We start from the raw sequence: 24494 nt of genomic DNA, 5'->3' as shown, positions 1-24494 counted from the left end.
TTGGGATAAACTTTCAAGTTTCAATCCCAAAGTGGGCGGCAATTACATCTTCTTTTGAATTTATTGTGAATGAATGAAGAGATTTCTTGGATTTATTCTTGGTCACTAAAGAAAAAGTGGATATGTGCATGCCGAGTCTTCACTGCTTTCATGATCACAATCTCGATCGTAATTAAGTATAATTAATCAAGACTCTTAGAATTATTGACTTGTTCAGATACAATTTTATCTTGAAAGCTGAAACTCAACCATGTAATGGGTACGTAACATCACATATATCTATATTTTTTGAAAACAAAATTACGAGTGTACATTTTTTAAAAAATTATTATTAATTTGTACGCGAATTAAGAAAAATGAGTGACGGTTTAGCAGGGAATTTGGGATAAATAAATATTGATTTACATAGAGATAACTTCATTTTAGATCATAGACTAATTTACTGTGGACATTTTAGTAGGGAATTTGTCGACAACCCTTGAGTGGAAAACTGTAGATAAAGAGTGGTTTTAGTGTTATGTATATATAATGACCCGGAGCTCCATCTCATACAGATCTTTGGTGTATATATATATATATATATACCTTGTATTGTGAAAAGTGCGGAGAAATAAAACAATTCGTGCATTTTGAAAATCGTTTTGATGGTATGGTATCATAGCCCTACACGAGCAACCATTGTATTGAGTCCCTTCCTACTTATGTAACTTTTGGACTTATCTAAATTGTATGCAGCCTCTCATAATTAGAACGGTACTCCTGTCGTTTGAACGCTATGGTTTTTCAACTTATCATATGCGGCTTCACGCCATGCTGTTCGAACGGTTATTTTGTATCGTCCAAATGGTAGGGTTTCCTCTGTGCCCCATGTGGCTTTCCACATAATCGTTTGAATGGTTACTTTATATACATTGTCCAAGTAGTAGTAGGGTTTTTCCTTAACCCCACATGGCATATCATTCGAACGGTATCTCCCCACCATTAAAGCGATTCTAGACAAACTCACTACCATTTTCCTAATCTACACCTTAATTGTTGTATCTTATTTATCTCTTAACCCTTATTATAGTGGTCTTAGTCCTAGGTTAGAAAGGGGTATTACAAGGTGTTGGAACAAATGATTCATATTCTCTCAGGCATAAAGAGTAATATTAAAATATCAGTGGACGTAAGTACATTACCGAACCATGTAACTCTGTATCTTGATTTTCTCTTACTCTCTTTCTTTTCAATTTTATATTATTCATCATTATTGTACACAATAACAATACAAGGGTTGTTTCATATGACTTATGGGACGCGCAAACTCTACCGTGAAATGTTTAAGCTTTAAGGGCACGAATAAGCCATATAGAGAATAATTATGACTGTTACGATAAAATAATAATAATAATAATAATAATAATAATAATAATAAAAAGAAAAAAAGGAGAACAGTTATGACTGTTAATATATGTATTAGTATTATAATGTGCACCTCATCAACATGATTTTCTATCTAATTTAATCGGTGTATGATTTTCTATATATCTTTAACTGGTGCATGATTTTCTAAGTACAATACCATGCATAATCTTTTTGCCAAACACATCGTTTTTAATTAACAAAGGTTACAGTAATATTTCCGGTCGATAAGCATAACTTGTCAATCATAAGGTGTTTTAACCTTAGTTCTATCCCCGCCAATGATTTCTCACAATGTTTATTGTGCTTATTTATATGTTTAACCTTCTTTTACTAATACAAAATGGGCTCATGACTATATGGCGGGGCTATGTTTCGTTGGCGATTTCCTTACTAAGTTGTGAACTTACATATTTTCTACTTGTAAAACGATCTTATTTAATTTACAGATCAATTAGCTAGCAATAATACATAGAGAAGGCTAAAAGTAATTACGGGATTTCGAGGCCGCAGTGGGATGTCATGTTATTGGTACATTGGTTTGTAAATTGAGAGGCAAAGACAAGTTGCAAGGGATAATGTATTTAGGGGCTATGATACTAATGATAACAGTGGAAAGGAAAAGAGAGAAAAAAATGTGGGAGTAGAATATAGGCAATCTTAGATCTCTCATGAATTATGATCTACAATTCCTCCGCATAAATTAATTAATTATGATAATGTGATAGTATTATAGTAGCATTTGAAGTTAATTATCAGTTAATTAACTTAATATTTTACAAATTTGAGTAGAAATAATTGCCAAAATATCCTTCCAAATGTTTCAAGTCATCCAAATGGAACGCACGTCTTAACACGCAATTCCAATTTGCACGCAGAAGACTCGGATGTGTGGATTCTTTGCACCAATTTCTTGGCAAGTGATAACCAATTAATTAATTGCTGTCATTTTCCTCTCTCTTGTGATTCTTACGACGTGCAATTTGGGTATAGACGACTCCAAGCGTGGGGTCTTTGTATTGAGATAAACTTCCAAACTCATACTTGAATTTATCAATAATCATCTTACTGGAAGAATTCTAAAAAAAAAAATAAAAAAAAATAGACAAATTAAAATCACCATATTAATTTAAATCTTCCAACGGGTTCAAGACTTGTAGCTAGCTAGTCATCACTAATTAGATATGTAAACATGTAGAATTTAACTGGCAATTTGCATCTCCAAAGACTCCAAGTCATGTGGTTCTTTAAATTGACACAAAATTGTAAACCCAATGTGCACGGATAACAATATTAATTCTTGACTTCTTTTATTTCTTATGGTCTGTAGTCTTTGTATCGACATAAAATTCCAAACCCAAAGTGGACGGAAAATCGATCTTCTTTATTTCTTTTTGTTCACTTTCAAATAACATCAGGGGTCCATGTGGAATTTAACTGCCAATTTCCCCCTCCAAAGACTCCAAAAGTCATGTGGATGGACCATCACATTTTTTGGATTTATTGTTGGTCCTTATCGCTTTTATCACCTCACGTACAACATCAATTTTCGTGTAGAAGAAGACTAAAAAGTTCAAACCCAAAGTGGACGGAATGGGAACATGCATCTCCTTCCTTTCTTTTTTAGATTTATTGTGATCAGTCAATCAATTTGAGACTTTGGTTCAACCGCCCCTCCTTAACAGAAAATAAATAATTTTCATTAAAAAAAAAAAAAAAAAGTGGAGGTGGAATGAAATAGCTTCGAAATAGGCATTTTAATTTGAGAGGTATAGGCTGAAAAGAATATTGTCGACGCCTAATATCCCTAAATGGCCTAATCTGTTGTTGTAATTTTCCCAAAGAAATAAAATGCTTTAATTTGTCGTCTCAAGAACAACTCGAGAAACACAAGATCAGTGCATCCACTGCCAGCAATCACACTACACAGCTTTCAAAATCTCATCCAAGGCCGACAATGACCAAGAATGCATTAAAACTGTGATTTTCATCAATGTTTTCCTTGTCCTTTGCTAGCTTAAGAAGATGAGTAATGCTACTTTTCACATCTATTTTATATGGGTTGAAGTTGAGTGTTTTAAGTGGGTTTTTCCTTTATTTTTTTTTTTAAGTGACTAACTTAAGAAACTACTTAAAACACGTCACTTTAGTTGGTGTGTAATGAATGTGAAGCGTAGCATTATATTATGAAGATAGGCAAAATCAGTCTTCACAAGCAATGGCATAAGAAGCCAGCAAATTAATTACCCTGCTTAAACAATTTCATAAGAGGCCACTTCAAATTTTTTGAGAGCCCTTCAATCTCAGTAGGCTTCAAGCACCGTGAAAACGAGAAAGTCTATTTTTTTTTTTTTTTGTTCTTTTTTCACACATTTATCACATCCATTTCATACATGTTGATATAGCGTGTTTTAAGTGGCTTTCCATGTTAAATATTTAAAAATAAATAAATAAATAAAAGAAAAGTCTCTTAAAACATGTTACGTCAACAATATCAAATGAATATAATAAATAGGTGTAAAGAGTAGCATTATTCTTATTCTTTCCCTTTTAATTTTTAAAATAGGTGCATCGTGAAAAACCCACATTATTAGCCATTACACAACAAAATCGTCCTCAAACCATATGTTTTCTAAAGCAACGTGTTATGATCTTGGTGATAAGATTAAGATTAAGAAAAATAATTCAGTTAGGGATAATTATATTTTCAATAGGATTAATTATCTTATCTTAATAGGATTTATTAGTAGGATAAATGTTATCTTATTTCACCTCGTATTGAGATCCATAATTTATGCTGTAAATTTATAATCGAAAAGTTTACGTATACCATTCAAACTATCACTTAATGTACAATATTGTCCTCAAAGTTGAGACAAATATCCTCAAACTACCAAAAAATTGTCAATCACCGGTGGTTCCATCTACAGCCCTAAGGCTGCGTGTGGGCTTCACGTGCCTCTCCACTACTGCCTTCTACCGTTGCAATTGCCAATTGCTATGCTTTTTTGGATTTTTTACATTGTTGTTATTTTTCTGTTGTATCTTTGTTTTCATTTTTTAGTGTTGCTTTTTGTGGGATTTTGTCTCCCTATTCTTATATTATTTGAACGTGTTGAGGAGACTTTTGCATGCGGAGATCGTTCCTCGTAAAAGGATCCCACTCAGATTTTTACAGTGTCTCCCCCTCAATAACCTCCTTTCGGTGGTTATTGTAGTTCCTTAGTGGGGTCTGGGAAGGGTTACCCATTTATGTGTCATTTTTACTTCAGAAACCACTTTATGCAATCCTTTCATAGAGGATTAGGTCATTTTTTTGCCGCATTTCCTACTAGTTGTTTGTATGTGTTATGCTTTGTAATTTTCATTTTCGATTTGTTGTTGTGGAGTCCACCACTTTTTCAATGTTTTAATTCCTATAACCATTTCCTTATTTGCTTAGAAAAAAAAAAAAAGGCTTGGTGCTTGAAGGTAAAAACTTTGAAATTACTGTAAAAGTCTATGGGCCGGGCTCACTCTCAAAATATGCCTTGAGAGAGGAGGGGTGTCCATGACTTATGAAGTCTACAAGACAAGGATCTCTTAGCAATGTGTGACACTTTAACACGTCCCCTCACGTGTGACATCTTTGGCCAAATATGTGTTCAACAACGGGAGGGAAAGGCCCATCATTGTCAAATGAACCTGCTCTGATACCATATAAAAGTCTATGGGTCTGGCCCACTCTCAAAAGATGCCTTGAGAGAGGAGGGGTGTCCATGGCTTATAAAGTCTACAAGACAAGGATCTCTTAGCAATGTGGGACACTTTAACAATTACAGCAACAAAGAGAGGATGAGTAAAATGTTAAGCCTAGTGTCCAAGCTATAAATGGTAGACAACACCTTCCTTGACAATGTGATATTGATCCAGCTAAGGATGATTTGATCCTTTCTCTGCCAGATTGTAAATTCCGGATTAGGAATTTGTTTGCCACTGACATCGGCAAGAAATTGAGGAGGGCATCTATTCGTTCCATCAACAATCTCCATAGCTTCTTGGCTACGTAGAATGGGGAGAAACTGGGTGAGCCAGCTAAAATAATTGGGACCTTCTAATTTCTCATGGAAGGTGAGGTTTGGTGGAGGTAGAGCAGAGGCTGCATTGAGAGTTGGCATGGAGGTAGGGATTTCTGCATTGAGAGTTGGCATGGCAGCAGGGGTTGAAGATGAAGCAGCCATTGAAAAATAGAGAAGGTGTTTGGATCGTTTGTTGGCGTGTGCCTAATGAAAGCTCTGATACCAAAAAAGAGTTGATATGCAGAGGAATTGATTGCTTGATTTTTATTACAATGCTGGTCACATACATATATACTGATTTACATGTGTAGACTAACGGAAAGTTTTAAATTCAAATACAATCAAGTGTCACTGAAGGAAAACCGGCTTCTCTAGTCTTTCCTTAGATGGTCTGCAATTCCGGCTTTTGCTGCTAAATATCAGTGCTTGATGAGCACGCCACGGCTGCTGCTTCTCATTGTCAAATCTTGATGAGCACGTCCAGTGTTTGGTTGCTGCATAAGGCAATGCTTGCCTTATTGACTTGTCTTTGATGCCATGTATACTTGATGAGTATCTTGGATAGAATTGGATAGTAGTTTAGTGATTAAGGCAAGAAGGGCAAGGCAAATATTGGTTTCCTGGTTTGCCCAATATTTGCCTTGTAAAGAATTTTTGTCTCGATGGGTTTCCGTTGACAGAATTGATTTGTGCTGGCTTTGATTGATTTCACGGGGTGGCACCATTCTCTCTTGGTTGATGAGACTCCATCACGGTGATCGATATTATCTACTTTATGTTAAGCCTAGTGTCCAGCAGCTGGAGAAAGAAGGAAAAATTTTGCACATTAGAATTCATTTCAAGCTCCTCAACTTGGTTAAACATTACCCACTCAGAATGCTAATTAGCCAAAATATTTAAGCCTTTCGATGTTCAAAACATTTCAGTGTAGTTTTAATGTTTTATTCCCGTTTCTAATATACAAAATTTAATAGGATAATGGATGGGTGAGTTTGAAGTCTTGAATATTTCCAATTTATGGGGAAATATATCAAAAATATTACTCTATAATCAGACCCGTGACATGCTGGCACAAGCCCAATTACAACCGCTACGTTGGGACTCACCGGCCAATTCAAGTCTTGTTAACCATGAAAATTTGGTTACTTAACCACAATGTGAATAATTTTATCATTACATATAACCGAACTACAAATTTTTCATGCAGTGAGCTTTTCCCAAGTATTATATATATATTCAGTTTTCTTTTTCCATATTCGTATGATGCTTTAGAGAATGCGTTGGAAATTTCACTGAGTACAAGTCTAGCTGCAGTCAGGACGTCGGGATTACTCTCGACTAATCAGGACACTTGGGGCTTCTTTGAACCAACATACACGCATACAACCTCTTCTTTCCTTGGACCATTTTTCAGTTGACCGCCAATCAAGGAACAAAAGAGTCGGCTAAATAACGCTTGGATCTTGACACATGGGCCTAAACAAAGTAATGCTAAGCTATATGGAGGACAAAAATGATTTTTTCACAACCAAAAGTGTACAACTTTTACACCACCCTTGTTTGTGTAAAAGTTGTGCATTTTTTTATTGTGCAACTAACACATCCCTATGGAGGACTAGTCGTTCCAAATGTCTTATACCTTTTAAAACTCTCAATTTCATACCTTGAACTTCTAATTTGATGCAATATTCCCCTCCATTAAGGTTAAGCATGAAATCGGACAGCAAAAAAGATGAAATAACCTCTATGCACCTGAAACTTTTATAAAAATTTCAAATTAAAAATTTAAATTAAATACCGTTTTGCCCTCTTGGTTTTAACAACTTTATTCCAAGCCAAGGGAACCATATAGTGTTTCTTTGAATCTTGAAAACTCCGCCAAAACTTCCATAAGATAGAGTCAATATGATTGGAAAGAGATTTGGCAGTAAGAACATTGACATGGTGAAACTTGGAAGGGAAGAAGCTTCTGATTTGATCAAGGTGGATCTTGTGGTTGATGACTTGTATTTCACAAGTCTTAAACTTAGCCACTTTATATATTGAAGCCATTCGGTTATCTTGTCGAAGTGTGCAATCCAGCAACTTCGTAACACAGAAAATATAGAAAGAGGCAGTAATTTTTCATTCGAGAGTCTCACTTGTATTTTCAAGGTGTTGGAGTGTCGTACGGCATCAAGGGAATTTAGAGAAATTTCTCTATTGTCATTAATTTGCTTTTACTTAGAGAGTGAGATTTGCGTGTATTGAGACTTTTGGATTTGAGTGGTTTTTTTTTGTATTACTCTTTGTACTCCATCATTTGTTAGTAAATATTATCCGGGTTGTCTCTGCTAGTAGATGTAGGCTTATTAAACTGAACCACTTAAATCTTGATGTCTTGTGTGATTGTGTTATTTTCTATTCTGCTATTATCTACTTTTTTGGTAATCCTTAAAATTAATTTTGTCACAAAAGATCTAGCAGCCCGAGAGATTGTTTTGGCTTTCCAACCGGACACTCTATTAAGGACTTTGGCCTTTATGTCTTCAAAAGCTGGCTTCTTCAATTCTTTTGGTTAATGAATAGTGGCAGGCCTAAGTAATTGGCATTATATAGGCTGCATTCTTCTAAGCTTAAGAATTCCATAAATTTTTGTTTGAATCAAGGGGCTACAGTTTTTACTGAAAATAATTGTAGATTTAGCTTATATATTGCCTGATTGATCAAGCTGAGTAGTAATTTAAGCAAGTGAGAATAGTTGAAGCTTCCTTTGGATTTGCACGGCTACAAATCATGACATCATTTACAAAACAGAGATGTTATATAGTTGGCCCTTGCCGATTATTCTTATTCCATGAAGGTTATTTAAGGATTCTTCCATGAGAATAAGTCTGGATAAGAATAAATCCCCAATAATGAATAGAAAACATGAAAGAGGATTGCCTAGTCCTAATCCTCTCCTTGACCAAAATTCTTGGAAGAATTAAGCTTTTAATTATCAAGATCATATGTGCTGGCCCAAGCCTAATTACAACTGCTAGGATGGTAGTCCTTGTAGACGCTCCAACAAGTGTGAGTCACCCAGCTTGTATGTTTGATATCGTTCTCCTTTAATCCTATACATGAGACGGATAGTACTTACCTTCTTGACTTTCCAATAATCTTCGCCTCCATTTGGCTGTATACGTAGCACATATTCTCCCTGCATTTCATAGAAGTCGAGAATCTTTAGCCTTTCTAGGTGCTGGATTCCAGAGGGTAGCTCCTTCATCTGCGGGCATGGCCCAATCTCTAGTTGCTCAAGACCGGGCAATGATCCTTTGCCTATTTCCACCATCTTCAATTTATTCAACTCTCTGAGTGTGAGCTTCTTGAGTTTTTGAAAACAGCCTTCCTCAAAATGCAGCTGCTCCCCATCATACGCATGATTGAGGGAAAGGGTAATTAGATTCGGCAAAGTCTGGACACACAACAATGCATCTTCCTTCAATGATGAGAAAAATAAGATTAGCGTGACAAGATTCTGAAGGCCTAGAATCCAGTTGGGCAACTTCTCTAATCGCCCCCAAAGATAAATATGCTCTAGAAATGGAGGTGGTGATGAAATTGATTGTAAGTCTATAATCTCATTTTCACTGATTGAGCCTACAACCAAAATTTTAAGGTGTACCATATTTTGTATGGAGGTACACAGAGCCCTCCCACGTTCTACAGTCATCCCTGAAATGCCCAATACCCTCAATTGACTCAACTTTCCAAGCTCTTCAAATAGACTACCCCCATGATGATCATCAATAGTTGATAGTGTTTGCAAGTCTTTTAAACATCCAAACCCTTCATGTATTTTTACTCCTCGCACAGAATGAAAGCTACTTTTAATTTCAAAGTCATGAGAAAGGGCCAAAATATGTCTCAGCTTATAAAGCCTTAATATCTCAATTGGTAGCTCACGCATTGCGGTTTCCATGACATTTAGTGTCTGTAGGTTTTGTAGTCTACCCACTGACTTTGGAAGTATCTTCACTTTTGTTCTCCTCAAACTTAAGTTCTTCAAGTGGAATAAATTGCCCACTTCTTGAGGAAGATAATCTATAGGAGCATCTTCAAAATCCAACACTTTCAAAAGCTTGAACTTTCTGAACAATTTAACTACGAAAGACCTGGGCATTTCACTAATGTTGAAGAGAAAAACAGAACGAACCCGAGAGTTCTCACTTGTCTCGAAAATATTTTCTCTAACATCGTGGATTGATAGGCATCGACTTTTTCCATGGGAAGTTGTGTCACCAGCTTCCAGAACTTGACAGAAATTCAACTCTTCAGCCTTCGATAGGATGATTTCATGCAGCAGATCATGGATTCTATACTTTCTGTATATCTCATAATCAAGCTCCCCAAATGAAACCTGAACCAAGTTTCTGTGGATGAGCTCCATTAAGTATTCTCCAGCCACGTCTTCCAAAGGTTTGCCCTTCTTCCCTTTTATAAAGCCCTCGGCTACCCATAGCCGCAGTAATCTTGCACCATTGATTGAGTAGTCCTCTGGAAAAATGCCAAAGTACAAGTAGCATGACTTTAGGTAGCACGGGAGATCATGATAACTGAGAGAGAGAATGTTAGTGACACTTGTAAGGTGGGGATTACATTCTAGCTCATAATTGAGGCTATCGTGCAACTTTTGCCATTCTAATGGCACCTTCTCCTTTGTTGACAGAAGACCACCTATGGCAACTATTGCAAGTGGCAGGCCTTCACATTTTCTGACGATGTCCATCGACAGTCTCACTAATTCTCTCGGACAACCCCCCTGAAACTCGGTGTGGAATGCCTTTTTGCAAAACAATTCCCAAGCCTTGTCTTGAGATAGAGGTTGTAGCTTGTGCACTTGATCGTATAAAGATTCTTTACAAGAAACACCGATGAGATCACTGCGTGTTGTGATGATAATCCTACTGCCTTTGTCATTGCATGGTAAAGCATGTTTCACAATTTCCCAAAACTCTGTCTTCCAGACATCATCAAAAACCACAACATACCTCTTTTGCTGTAAACATTTCCTCAGCTGGCTAATTAGTGTGATCTCATCTGTCATGTCTATTTGCCCTTGAGCAGTTTCTTTTGTCTGGTCGATTTGCATTGCCATGGACATGAGTATCTTTGACACGTTGTATGACTGAGACACAGTGATCCAAACATGGCAATCAAAATGTCCCTTCACTGATTCATTCTCATATACTTTTTTAGTAAGAGTTGTCTTACCAATTCCGCCCATGCCTACCACTGAAATCACTGAGCGTTTAGATACTCCCCCTACCAACCAGCTTACGAGTTCATCCCTTGTAGACTCAATACCGACAACTTCATCTTCCTCAATGAAAAGTGAACCCACTCGAGGGTCATGCCATGTAACATTTGTTGCTCTGCTACTTGATCCTTGATCTGAGGAACTAAAACCATATCTTTCTTTTCGTTCCTTGATTTCACGGATTGATATTTTGATATCTTGAATCTTGGTAGCTATATCATGACCTGGTTTTAGGTTTTTCAATAAGTAGCCAATTTTATGGAGGAAAGCAATAAAACCTTGCTGATGATGACACTGTGCCCTTTGAAGAACATATTCATCTATTACATCTTCTATATGATAGGCTACTTCTCTCACTTGTTTCACCCACATTTTGACGCCAACTTGGAGGTCTCTTTGATCCGCATCTTTGAGGAAACACTGGATGCTCTCCAATTCTTCTCTAATGTTCACCACTTCCCGGTGGACACCCCTTAGTAGTTTTGATTCATGATTGAGCAACTGAACCAACTCATTAATGACAAGGGTCACAACGGTTTCTGTCATGGTTTCCTCTCCAATCTTAACCTAGTGAATGACATTGTCACAATTAATGAAGCATTTAGGTTAATTGTCATGCCCCAAACCAAAACCAGGACATAACCCCTACTAAGAACATATATATATTTTTATCTAAGTAATCGCAATATCATTAAAAAGTGAAAGCGCAACACAGGCACATATGATCTATACAAGAGAAGCTTTTAGCTGGAAAGAGAAAATAGAAAAAGAAATCCTGAAAACTAAGCAAATTAGGAAAGACAAACACAATAGTTTAAAGGTAAAGAGTATTGATATTAAACCAAATTGTAACATTTTCTTACAATTCTATTTTATCCAAGAACCAATTGTTTATACTTTCAAATTACTTATCAAACATCAATGAGAGATCTATAAATATTCCAACAAAAATTAATAACAAAATACAATAAATCATAAATCCCAATTCGTCTCGAAGATATATTCTACCAGCATCACAATTTGGGTCCAATGTACTAAGAAACTACAAACTCCATGTCTCATCTTCCAACAATACAAATAACTAATACAACAACATACTTAATTGAAACCTCTAATTTTAACCAGACTCTAACAGTCAACTAAGTATCTCAATTCGAGTGGCCTCCCTCTAATTCTCAAATTTAAACAAAAAAAAAAAAATTGAGCTAATGCCTTGTAAGCAGCATAGATAATAGCATAAGAGGAATTGCAAGTTTAAGCTAAATAACATATCAAATTCCAAAACACTATTAGTCAATCAAATTGCCCACGAAAGAATATTTGACTATGAACCTATCAAAGGTAACATGATAGAGTAATCATTGTAATGCCCTAAAGACATCAAATATGCCACCAAGACGTCAATTATGCCACAACGACGTCAATTATGCCACGAAGACGTCAATTTTCAAAAGCTTGAGGATAAATTCATAAAATACTCACATGTTTAATTTTCCATGTAAAATTCATTAAGAACATTGATAAATTATATTTACATCAAGTTGCAATGATATTCAATACCACAAATCATGTTTAAACAAGTAAAAATGATATTTTTCAAATTCAACTAGCTAAGCTACATACTTCGCTCGGTAACAAACCAAGCTGTCTCCCAAAAGTTGCAGCAACAACTCAATCAGCACCAAAACTATTTATAACAATTCGTCAAAGCTTGAAAAAAAAAAAAACTCTTTATTCTAATAAACTAAATTTAAAATAAGAAAAACCGACACTATGAGTGACAATAATAAGATAACAATAAATATGCCCTAATTATCTATAAAATAAAAAATAAATATGCCCTAATTCATAAAGCCTAAACCTCATTTCTAAAACCAAACTTTACTTGACATCCCTTAAACTAAGACACGACAGCGCTGGAATTTCCTCCAAAGTCTTCCAAACTTCCCATCAGTGCACATACCTAGATCTGGAATTCATCCCTATCCTTCACCACCCTTAACAAAAGCCAATAATGACAACTCTGAATGCTTGATCAGTACATCACTTTCTTCTGCTAACCTGCTAATAGTGTCTTAGATACAGACAAATCCATAATGTTCATTTGTTTACAATTAACGATAAGTTGTGTGTTTCTCAGCCCATAACCATCATATATATCATTATCAGACCCAATATTTCATACCTGTCCATCAAACCCATATAAACTTTTTTGGACGTCTCGTTACCATATAGTGCTCAAGTCCTATAATTGAAAGGAACTCCCAAATGCACGATGCTGTTTTAATTTCAGTAAATTAAACTACAAATGCCGATAACCGAGAAGAAAAACTATATGACAATGTTTCAGCGAACAGCCCCCAACATTTGGTCTCTGTTTTTTGACAGGCATCCCAATTCTAAGGAGTAAAGAAGAACACCCACAAAACCAAAAACAAAAATCCCACATAAAAATCCAATCTTTAAAGCAAAAGAAAAGAATACCCAAAAAGAAGAGGCACGTTCAACTAAATAAAACAATAAAATAAAATCTATGCTCACAAAGAAGATTGCAGAAACTAGGGGAATTTGAAGCTTTTACCTTGAATTACATTGGGTATGGCCGCATTTTGTGGGTGAAGAGTTTGACAAAAGTGTTGGCAGAGGAAGGTAGCTTGCGGGTGGCGCGTGATGGCTGCTGTTTCTGACTTGGGTGGTACCCCAAACGATGGAGAAATTAGCTTCAGTTGAAGTTAAAGACACAACAAAACAGGGGGTCTTGGCGGGCGTTACACAGACAAGAGTATTATGTACATATATTCCGTTTCAGTTTTGCTCAACCAACCAATTTTTCTTTCTCCGTATTCGTATGATGCTTTAGAGAATGGGTTGGAAATTTCTGTGAGGACGACAAGTCTAGCTGCAGTTAAGGACGTCGGGATTACTCTTGACTAATCAGGACACAAGTAATTTTGGGGCTTCTTTGAACCAACATACACGCATACAACCTCTTCTTTCCTTGGACCAACCACCAAAAGTCTCGTCCATTTTTCGATCAGTTGACCGCCAAACAAGGAAAAAAGAGTCGCCGCTAAATAAAGCGAGTCGCTCACGATAAACCGAAAGAGTCAAAAGTCGTAAAGGAAGCGTGGATCTTGACACATTTGCGTAAGCAAAGTAATGTTGCGACAACAACTCACTCACCGCCAAATCTAATTATAACAATTCGTCAAAGCTTAAAAAACTACTATTTATTCTAATAAACTAAATTTAAAATAAGAAAAACCAACACTATGTGCGACATTAATAACATAACAATAAATATGCCCCAATTCAAAAAGTCTAAACCTCATTTTTACAAGAAAGAACTTCACCTATAACCCCTGATATTTCATCACTTTTGAAATAAAGTATCAATCTTTTAAATTTTTTTTTTTCAATTTCAGCCATTCATTAAAATTTTTCATCAACTCCTGTCAAAATTTTCAAAATTTCTATTATTTTTTAAGAAAAAAAAATTGTAAGGATTTAGTTGTTGATTAGAAGTTAATTGAATTTGCAAAAATACTCATGCCTGAATATTTGAAAAAAAAATATATATATATAATTTTTTTAAAAAAACAAAACACAGGGGTATTTTGTGAATTTTAAATAAAATTTAACGAAAAATTCTAACGAATAGTTAAAATTGAAACAAATTAAAAGACATACATAAATTGATACTTTTTAAGATTTGAGTACTTTATTTTAAAAGTGATAAAAAATTCAGAGTTATAAGTAAAGTTTCCATTTCTAAAACCAAACTTTACTTGGCAGCCCTTAACCCACCAGAAAAACTACATGACTACGTTTCAGCTGACAGCCCACCACATTTGGTCTCTGCTTTTTGAAATGCATCCCAATTCCAAGGTGAAGACAACCATAATTTTGCCCATGATACTCAAGTCAAATGGCAACAATAATATTGCCAAACCTGCTTCTTAGCCTGTGTCAAGAGTTAGCGTTCAAATGGAAGAAGTAATCTTACAGCAGATTCTGCAATAACCATCAGAAACCCCAAAATCTACATTTAGTTCTTCAGAATCCATAGAAACATCAGAAACTCCTACTCCATTCAGTTCTACAAAGCCCAGGGAAGCATCACCTCCCCCGCTCCCCTCATTTTAAGAATCACTTTGACCATTTTATTCAACTATTTTTCGTTCTTCTTTTGCAAATATTTTCCTTCTTCCAACTACTTCTCATAAACGCAAACACCCACAATCTAAATCTTCTCCTCTGAAGCAAATCCAAGGAAAATAAGAACACCCACAAACCAAAAACAACAAACCCCTATAAATATCCAATCTTTAAAGCAAAAGAAAAGAATACCCAAAAAGAAAAGGCGCATTCAACAAAAATAAACAGAAAATAAAGATAGATCTCATGTTGAACAGTAGCCTCACTGTCCAAGAATGAGTTTTTGGTAGTCTTAGCACCGAATAGAAGAAGAATCACACCTCAAGAATGCATATAAATCTCATTTCAAACAAAAGGATCTCACTCAAGAACATAGTTTAAAAATTATAACTCTTCATTCAATTTATATTTCTCAGAGTACATTGCAGCTTATATAGCCATCCACTTATTCACAAAGGAGCATAAATAATCCTAATACTACTAACAGATAATGAAGGTCAAATAATTAGATGGTAGATAATCGCGATCCTGCGAACTTGATGATGGAAGAGTCCTCAATTGAGCTACGAAAGTGATCAGCTGAATAAACTCATCTCCAGTGATCAGCTGAATAAAGCTATTCACGTAAAGACTACTTGGATTACCAAGTTACCTTCATATGGGACTCCCAGGTAGGATAAATGAGTACCACCAAATTTGTAGATTTGAAGGCCTTGCAGAATCATAGAAGCAACGAACTGAAATAAATGCAAACAATGTGGATGTAGCCTGTACTCTGTCATATTCCTGCATCACTCACCCTCGCAGACGCTCCAACAAGTCTGAGTCACCTAGCTTGTATATTTGATATCGTTCTCCTTTAATCCTATAACCGAAACGGATAGTAGTTACCTTCTTGACTTTCCAATAATCTTTGCCTCCATCTGGCTGCATATGTCGAACAAATTCTCCCTGCATTTCATAGAAGTCGAGAATCTTTAGGCTTTTCAGGTGCTGGATTCCAAAGGGCACCTCCTTCATCTGCGGGCATGGCCCAATCTCTAGTTGCTCAAGAACGGCCAGTGATCCTTTGTCTATTTCCACCATCTTTAATCTGCTCAACTTTTTCAGTGTGAGCTTTTTGAGTTTTTGAAAACCGCCTTCCTCAAAATGTAGATGTTCCCCATCATACCCCTGATGAAGGCTAAGATTAGTTAAATTAGGCAAAGTCTGGACACATAGTAGTGGATCTTCCACTAAAAATGAGAAACATAAGCCTAATGTGACCAGATTATGAAGCCCTGCAATCCAGTTGGGCAACTTCTGCAACCGTCCCCTTAAAAAGATATGCTTTAAAAATTGAGGCGGCGATGATATTGATTGTAAATCTAGAATTTCTTCTTCGCTGATTGAGCTTACAACCAAAATCTTAAGCTGGACCATATTTTGTAGGGAGGCACACAGATCCCTCCCATTTTCTGCCGCCATATTTGAAATGCCCAGCATCCTCAACTGACTCAACTTTCCCAGCTCTGTGAATAGACCAACACCGTGATGATTTGCCTCTACAAGTGATAGCGTCTGCAAGTCACTTAAACATCCAACCCCATCACGTACTTTTACTCCCTGCATTGCATACAAACTACTTTCAATTTCAAGGTCATGATAATGAGCCAAAAGATGTCTCAGTTTATAAAGCCTAAATATCTCAATTGGTAGCTCATGCACTGGGGTTTCCATGATATTTAGAGTCTGTAGGTTTTGTAGCCTACCCATTGACTTTGGAAGTATCTTAACTTTTGTTCTTCTCAAACTTAAGTGCTTTAAGTGAAATAAATTCCCCACTTCTTCAGGTAGATAATCAATAGGAGCATCTTCAAAATCCAACACTTTCAAAAGCTTGAACATTTTGAACAATTTAACTATGAAAGACCTGGGCATTTCACTAATGTTGAAAAGAAAAACAGAACGAACCCGAGAGTACTCACTTGTCTCGAAAACATTCTCTCTAACATCGTGGATTGATAGGCACCGACTTTTTCCATGAGAAGTTGTGTCACCAGCTTCCAGAACTTGACAGAAATTCATCTCTTCAGCCTTCGATAGGATGATTTCATGCAGCAAATCATGGATCCTGTATTTTGTCCGTATCTCGTAATCAAGTTCCCCAAATGAAACTTGAACCAAGTTTCTGTTGATGAGCTCCATTAAGTATTCTTCTGCCACGTCTTCCAATGGTTTGCTTTTCTTTCCTTTTATAAAGCCCTCGGCTACACATAGCCGAAGTAATCTTGAACTAGTGATTGAGTAGTCCTCTGGAAAAATACCAAAGTACAAGTAGCAAGACTTGAGATAGTAAGGTAGATCATGATAACTGAGGGACAAAATTTTTGTTATACTTGTAAGTTGGGGATTACTTTCTAGCTCAGAACTGAGGCTACCATGTAACTTTTGCCATTCTAATGGCACCTTGTCCTTTGTTGAGAGAAGACCATCTATGGCAACTATTGCAAGTGGCAAGCCTTCACATTTTCTGACAATGTCCATCGACAGTCTCACCAACTCTCTCGGACAACCCTTATGAAACTCGGTCTGGAATGCCTTTCTGCAAAACAATTCCCAAGCCTTGTCTTGAGACAAAGGTGGTAGCTTGTGGACCTGATCGGTTAAAGATTCTTTACAAGATACACCAATGTGATCACACCGTGTTGTGATGATAATCCTGCTGCCTCAATCATTGCATGGTAAAGCATGTTTCACAATTTCCCAAAACTCTGTCTTCCAAACATCATCAAAAACCACAACATATCTCTTTTGTTGTAAACATTTCCTTAGCTGGCTAATTAGTGTGATCTCATCTGTCATGTCTATTTGCCCGGGAGCCGTATCTTTTGCCTGGTAGATTTGCTTTGTCATGGACATGAATATCTTCGGTATGTTGTATGACTGAGACACAGTGATCCACACACGGGAGTCAAAATGTCCCTTCACAGATTCATTCTCATATACTTTCTTAGCAAGAGTTGTCTTACCAATTCCCCCCATTCCTACCACTGAAATCACAGAGCGCTTAGATGCTCCTCCCACCAACCAGCTTACAAGTTCATCCCTTATAGACTCAAAACCCACAACTTCATCTTCCTGAATGAAAAGTGAACCCACTCGAGGGTCATGCCATGTAACATTCGTTGCACTGCTACTTGATCCTTGCTCTAAGGAACTAAAACTATATCTTTTACTTCGTTCCTTGATTTCACGAACTGATATTTTGATATCTTCAATCTTGGTAGCTATTTCATGACCTTGTTTTCGTTTTTTCAATAAGCGGCCAATTTTATGCACGAAAGCAATAAAACCTTGCTGATGACGACACTGTGCCCCTTCAAGAACATATTCATCTATTACATCTTCTATATGATAGGCTACTTCTCTCACTTGTTTCACCCACATTTTGACGCCAACTTGGAGGTCTCTTTGATCCGCATCTTTGAGAAAGCACTGGATGCTCTCCAATTCATCTCTAATGTTCACAACTTCTCGGTGGACGCCCCTTAGCAATTTTGATTCATGAATGATCAACTGAACCAGCTCGTTGATGACAAGGGTCACAACGGTTTCTGTCATGGTTTCCTCTCTGATCTTAACCTAGTGAATGACATTGTCACAATTTGTAAAGAATCTAGGTTTATTGTCATGCCCCAAACAAAAAGCAGGACATGACGCCAAATAAGAACATATACTTTTTTTTCTAAGTAATCGCAATATCATTAAAAAGCGAAAGCGCAACACAGGCACATAGGAACTATACAAGAGAAGCCTTTAGCTAGAAAGAGAAAAGAAAACAAGAAATCCTAAAAACTAAGCAAATTAGGAAAGACAAACACAGTAGTCCAAAGTTAAAGAGTACAGAAGAACAAATACTATTTATAGTAAGAACTGATATTAAACCTAATTGTAACATTTTCTTACAATTCTATTTTATCCAAAAACCAATTATTTATACTACCAAATTACTTATAAAACATCAATTAGGGATCTATAAATATTCCAACAAAACTTAATAACAAAATACATTTTCTTGTTAAAGTACTCCATAAACTGCTAAACACAATAAATTATATAAACTGCTAAACACAATAAATTATAAATCCCAATTCGTCTCTAAGATATATTCTACCGGCATCACAATCTGGGTCCAATATAAGAAACAACAAACTCCATGTCTCATCTTCCAACAATATAAATAACTAATACAACGACATACTTATTGAAACCTCTAATTCTAACCAAACTCCAACAATCAGCTAACTGAGTATCTCAATTCGAGGGACCTCCCGCAAATTCTAAAAAAAAAAAAAAAAATTGAGCTAATGCCTTGTAAGTAGCATAGATAATAGCGTCAGAGGAATCGCAAGTTTAAGCTAAATAACATATCAAATTCCAAAACACTATGAGTCAATCAAATTCCCCACAAAAGAATATTTTGACTATGAACCTATCCAAGGTCACATGATAGAGTAATCATTGTTATGCCATGAAGACATCAAATATGCCACCAAGACATCAATATGCCACAAAGACGTCAATTATGCCACGAAGACGTCAATTATCAAAAGCTCGAGGATGAATTCATAAAATACTTGCATGTTTAATTTTTCATGTAAAATTCATTAAGACCATTGATAAATTATATTTACATCAAGTTGCAATGATATTCAATACCACAAATCAACAAGTCAACAATTCCCCATAAGTAATATCAAGTAATGCATTTACCAAGTGCATGTAATCTTCTCAACGCACAAGTAAAAGAAAATATCCAGTATTACAAAAATAATTTTACTTTCATGCATAAGGTTGTAGAATCACATTTAAACAAGTAAAAATGATATTTTTCAAATTCCATTAGCTAAGCTACATACCTCGCTCGCTAACAAACCAAGTTGTCTCCCAAAAGTTGCAACAACAACTCAATCAGTGCCAAAACTATTTATAACAATTCGTCAAAGCTTGAAAAAATACTATTTATTCTAATAAACTAAATTTAAAATAAGAAAAACCAACACACTGAGTGACAATATTATGATAACAATAAATATGCCCTGATTCATAAAGCCTAAACCTCATTTCTACAACCAAACTTTACTTGACATCCCTTAAACTAAGACACAACAGAGCTGGAATTTCCTCCAAATTCTTCCAAACTTCCCATTAGTGCACATACCTAGATGTGGAATTCATCCCTATCCTTCACCACCCTTAGCAAAAGCCAATAATGACAACTCTCAATGCTTTATCAGTACATCAATTTCTTCTGCTAACCTGCTAATAGTGTCTTAGATACAGACAAATCAATAATGTTCATTTGTTTTCAATTAAAGATAAGTTCTGTGTTTCTCAGCCCATAACCATCATATATATATATCAGTACCAGATCCAACATTTCATACATGTCCATCAAACCCCTAAAAACTATTTTGGACATCTTGTTACCATATAGTACTGTAATTGAAAGGAACTCCCAAATGCACGATGCTGTTTTAATTTCAGTAAACTACAAATGCCGATAACCCAGCAGAAAAACTACATGACAATGTTTCAGCGATCAGCCCACAACATTTGGTCTGTGTTTTTTGACAGGCATCCCAATTCTAAGGAGTAAACAAGAACACCCACAAAACCAAAAACAGAAAACCCACATAAAAATCCAATCTTTAAAGCAAAAGAAAAGAATACCCAAAAAGAAGAGGCACGTTCAAGGAAATAAAATAATAAAATAAAATCTATGCTCACAAAGAACATTGCAGAAACGAGGGGAATTTGAAGCTTTACCTTGAATTACATTGGGTATGGCTGCATTTTGTGGGTGAAGCGTTTGACAAAAATGTTGGCAAAGGAAGGTAGATTGCGGGTGGTGTGATGGCTGCTGTTTTTGACTTGAGTGGTACCCCAAACGATGGAGAAATTAATCACAGATATAAAGAGTATTATATATATTCAGTTTCAGTTATGCTTAACCAACCACTTTTTCTTTCTCCATACTCGTATGATGCTTTAGAGCATGGGTTGGAAATTTCTCTGATTAGGACAAATCTAGCTGCAGTCAGGACGTTGGGATTACTCTTGACTAATCAGCACACAAGTAATTTGGGGCTTCTTTGAACCAGCATACACGCAATTAAGCATACAACCTCTTCTCTTCCTTGGACCAACCAAAAGTCTCGTGACTCTCGTCCATTTTTCAGTTGACCGCTAAATAACTCGTGGATCTTAACACGTTTGCGTAAGCAAAGTTATGTGATCGGGACGATTATGACTTTTTGAGTTTTGCGCCTATTAAAATTATTATTAGATTTAAAATTATTATTATTAGATTTGAAATTCGATTATAATTTTAAAGGTTAAATGCTTTATTGGTACTTGAATTTTTAACTTTTTTAAATTTAGTACTTAAGTTTTCATTTGTTTCATAGATAATACCTGGGTTTATGGGTAAAAACCACTTTGATACTTCTATTACGTTTTCAGCCCAAATATTAACGGTATGCCACGTGTCAACTGCTAAGGTTGACATGTGACACTATATAAAAAAATGAAAAAATTAAAAATAAAAATCTTTTGAAATTATATAAAAATAATAAAATAATACGATTTTAAAAAAAAAAAAAAAAAAAAAGGTTAAATACAAAATTGCCCCATGTGGTTTGCAAACTTTATTTTTTGCTCCTTCAATTTTACTTTTTATCATAGGTGGTACCTATGTTACGAGAAAAGATGCAAATAGTACCTCCGTCTATTTTTTCATCCAAAACTAACAGAAATCCACATCAACGCCACGTGGCACCATTCAAAGTGCGACACGTGGCCACACTTATTTTTTAATTTTGAGGCCTTTTTTTTTTAAAAAAAAAAAAAAATTTAAAAAAAATTGTAGGGGTGGCTTTTGGGCCACAAGAGGGTGGCCAGCCTCCCCATTTGGCCTAGGGGTGGTTCGGCCACCCCCAAGGCAAAACCCTCAAAAAATTTCTTCCCGTTTTGCCCTTGGGGTGGCCGAACCACCCCCATGGGCCATAGGGGTGGTTCGGCCACCCCAAGATCGGCCGGTATGGGGGTGGTCAAACCGCCCCCATGGGCCATGGGGGCGGTTTGGCCACCCCCAAGGCAAAACCTTCAAATTTTTTTGCTTCCTGTTTTGCCATTGGGGTGGCCGAACCACCCACATAGGCCACGGGGGTGGTTCGACCACCCCCAAGGCAAAACCCTCAATTTTTTATGCTTCCTGTTTTGCCCTTGAGGGTGGCCGAACCACCCCAATGGGCCACTAGAGTGGTTCAGCCACCCCTAGATTGGCTGGTCTGGGGGTGGCCGAACCACCCCAAGCCAAATGGGGGTGGCCGGCCACCCCCATGTGAGCCACCCCAAAAATTATTATTATTAATTTTTCTTTTTAAAAAAATAATAATAAAAAAGCCTTAAAATTTAAAAAAAAAAAAAACAAAATGTGTGGCCACGTGTCGCATTTTGAATGGTGCCACGTGGCGCTGACGTGGATTTCTGTTAGTTTTGGATAGAAAAATAGACGAATGTACCATTTACATCTTTTTTCATAGCACATGTATCACCTATGATAAAAAGTAAAACTGAATGGGTAAAAAATAAAGTTTGAAAACCACAGGGAGCAAGTATGTATTTAACCCTAAAAAAAATAAAATTGGCTGAACCACCCCGTGGCCCTTGAGGGTGGTTTGGCCATCCCTAAGGGCCAAAACCCATCAAACAATTTTTATATAGTGCCACATGTCAACTTCAGCAGTTGACATGTGGCAGACCGTTAATATTCGGACGAAAAATGTGACAGAAGTACCAAAGTGGTTTTTACCCCTAAATTCTGGTATCACCTATGAAACAAATGAAAAGTCAAGTACTAAATTTATAAATGCTAAAAACTTAGGTACTAATAAGATATTTAACCCTAATTTTAAAGTTGTATGACATTTGGAAAAACACAAGCAAGACAAGAGTCTTCCTTATAGTATTACTCGCCTAACTACGTGATTATGATTTTTGGGCCTTTTCGTTTTCCGGCCTCGAAATTTTTTTGACCTTTTTACTATGTATGTATGTATGTATGTATTGCGACAAGATACAATTTGGGGAAACTTCACAAAACCTCAATGAACTTTTACTTGCTTCGAAATGACCCACTATGTTTAAAAACTCTCAATTTCACCTCTCGAATTTCTAATTTGATGCAATGTCCCCTTCCGTTTGGGTTAGGCATTAAATCAAACGGCAAAATGGGTGAAATATACACATGAAACTTTTATAAAATTTCAAATTTACCCTTAATTTTGAATCAAAAATTAAGATTAAATATTATTTTGCCCTCTCGATTTTAACAACTTTATTTTTTTTCACTTCAGTTTTACTTTCGATCACATATGGTACCTCGCTTATGGGCATATACCCAAATAGTACCTCCATCTATTTGACGTCAAAATAATTAACGAAATTTCATGTCAACCCAATCAAAACATAACTAATGTCATATACCTCGTTAAAAAAAAGTTGTTAAAAAATACAAACAATTTTTTTAAAAAAATCAAAATCAAAATCAAGAAAAAAAAGTAAACTAAAAAAAAAAAAAATTGGGGGTGGCTCAAGCGACCCCCTTTGAGCCAAAGGGACTGGACGAACCACTCCCAAATGGCAAAAGATCGTTTTACCCCTTCTACCGTCTGATTTTACACATAACCCTAACGGATAGAAGATATTGCATCAAATTAAAAGTTTGATGGATGAAATTAAAAGTTTTTAAAACCCTCCCCAGCCAACATTCTTACAAAAACATCAATTGTCAAAAGCCCGAGGATAAATTCATAAAATGGTCACACGTTTAATTGTCAATATAAACTTCATCAATTCTAAGGTGAAGACAACTATTGTGTTGCAGAGGAAACAAATACTTGTCCAGTCATATGCGCAAGCAAGGTAGCCCATGATACTCAAGCCAAATCGCAACAATAATATTGCCAAACTTGCTTCGTAGCCAGCGTCAAGATCGTGTTCGCATTCAACTAAAAGGAATAAGAGAAAGCTTCCCTTAATATTTCTCATCTTTTATCATTTCATCTATCTTTAAATATTTTTTAATTTCACTTATATGTTAGAATTTTTCGTTAAATCCTAATGGAATGGTGTCAAAATTCCTAAAATACAACTCATTATTTTAGGAACAAAAATAAAATAAAATAAAATAAAAATTGCTAGGCTTTAAGCATTGGTAAAGATTAAGCGGAATTTGTACAAATATTTATACTTGAATCTTTGAATATATATATATATATATATATATATATATTTATTATGAAAAATAGGGATGTTTCCAAAAAATTTGTAAAATTCTAACTAGGAGGTGAAATTGGAAAAAGTTAAAAAATTGATAAACTAAATTAATATTTTTAAAGTTTAAAAATATGATTACAAAAAATAATGAAAGTTGTAGTACTAAACGAAGTTTTCTTAAGAAATTATATTACGGCAGATTCTGCAATAAGATGTGTTATTTGCATATCAATTACACACCAAGATATATAGGATGTGAAACT

At 35.8% G+C, this 24494-nt stretch overlaps 3 protein-coding genes across 3 annotated transcripts; all 3 read right to left on the bottom strand.

The window, feature by feature from the left end:
- Window positions 1-8395: 8395 nt before the first annotated feature.
- LOC133869593 (disease resistance protein RPM1-like) lies at window positions 8396-13558 on the bottom strand. Its single transcript, XM_062306626.1, has 2 exons — window positions 13331-13558; window positions 8396-11316 (listed from the first exon to the last, which is right to left on the bottom strand). The coding sequence occupies exon 2, from the start codon at window positions 11293-11295 to the stop codon at window positions 8482-8484; it is 2814 nt and encodes a 937-aa protein (XP_062162610.1). The 5' UTR covers window positions 11296-11316; window positions 13331-13558; the 3' UTR covers window positions 8396-8481.
- Window positions 13559-15280: 1722 nt separating this feature from the next.
- On the bottom strand, window positions 15281-21058 carry LOC133867975 (disease resistance protein RPM1-like). The gene is made up of 2 exons (XM_062304754.1): window positions 20719-21058; window positions 15281-18531 (listed from the first exon to the last, which is right to left on the bottom strand). The coding sequence occupies exon 2, from the start codon at window positions 17431-17433 to the stop codon at window positions 15703-15705; it is 1731 nt and encodes a 576-aa protein (XP_062160738.1). The 5' UTR covers window positions 17434-18531; window positions 20719-21058; the 3' UTR covers window positions 15281-15702.
- On the bottom strand, window positions 17617-18510 carry LOC133869278 (putative disease resistance protein At1g50180). The gene has a single exon (XM_062306232.1). It carries the CDS (start codon window positions 18508-18510, stop codon window positions 17617-17619), a length of 894 nt encoding a protein of 297 aa, XP_062162216.1.
- Window positions 21059-24494: the final 3436 nt, after the last annotated feature.

This window comes from Alnus glutinosa, chromosome 5 (genome assembly GCF_958979055.1).
Source record: "Alnus glutinosa chromosome 5, dhAlnGlut1.1, whole genome shotgun sequence".
Taxonomy (NCBI): Eukaryota; Viridiplantae; Streptophyta; class Magnoliopsida; order Fagales; family Betulaceae; genus Alnus; species Alnus glutinosa.
This window is presented reverse-complemented; position numbering and strand designations above follow the sequence as displayed.

Bases quoted from the DNA above. Each gene is read 5' to 3' on its own strand.
- LOC133869278 (XM_062306232.1), bottom strand. From the start codon at position 18,510: ATGACAGAAACCGTTGTGACCCTTGTCATCAACGAGCTGGTTCAGTTG.
- LOC133867975 (XM_062304754.1), bottom strand. From the start codon at position 17,433: ATGGACATTGTCAGAAAATGTGAAGGCTTGCCACTTGCAATAGTTGCC.
- LOC133869593 (XM_062306626.1), bottom strand. From the start codon at position 11,295: ATGACAGAAACCGTTGTGACCCTTGTCATTAATGAGTTGGTTCAGTTG.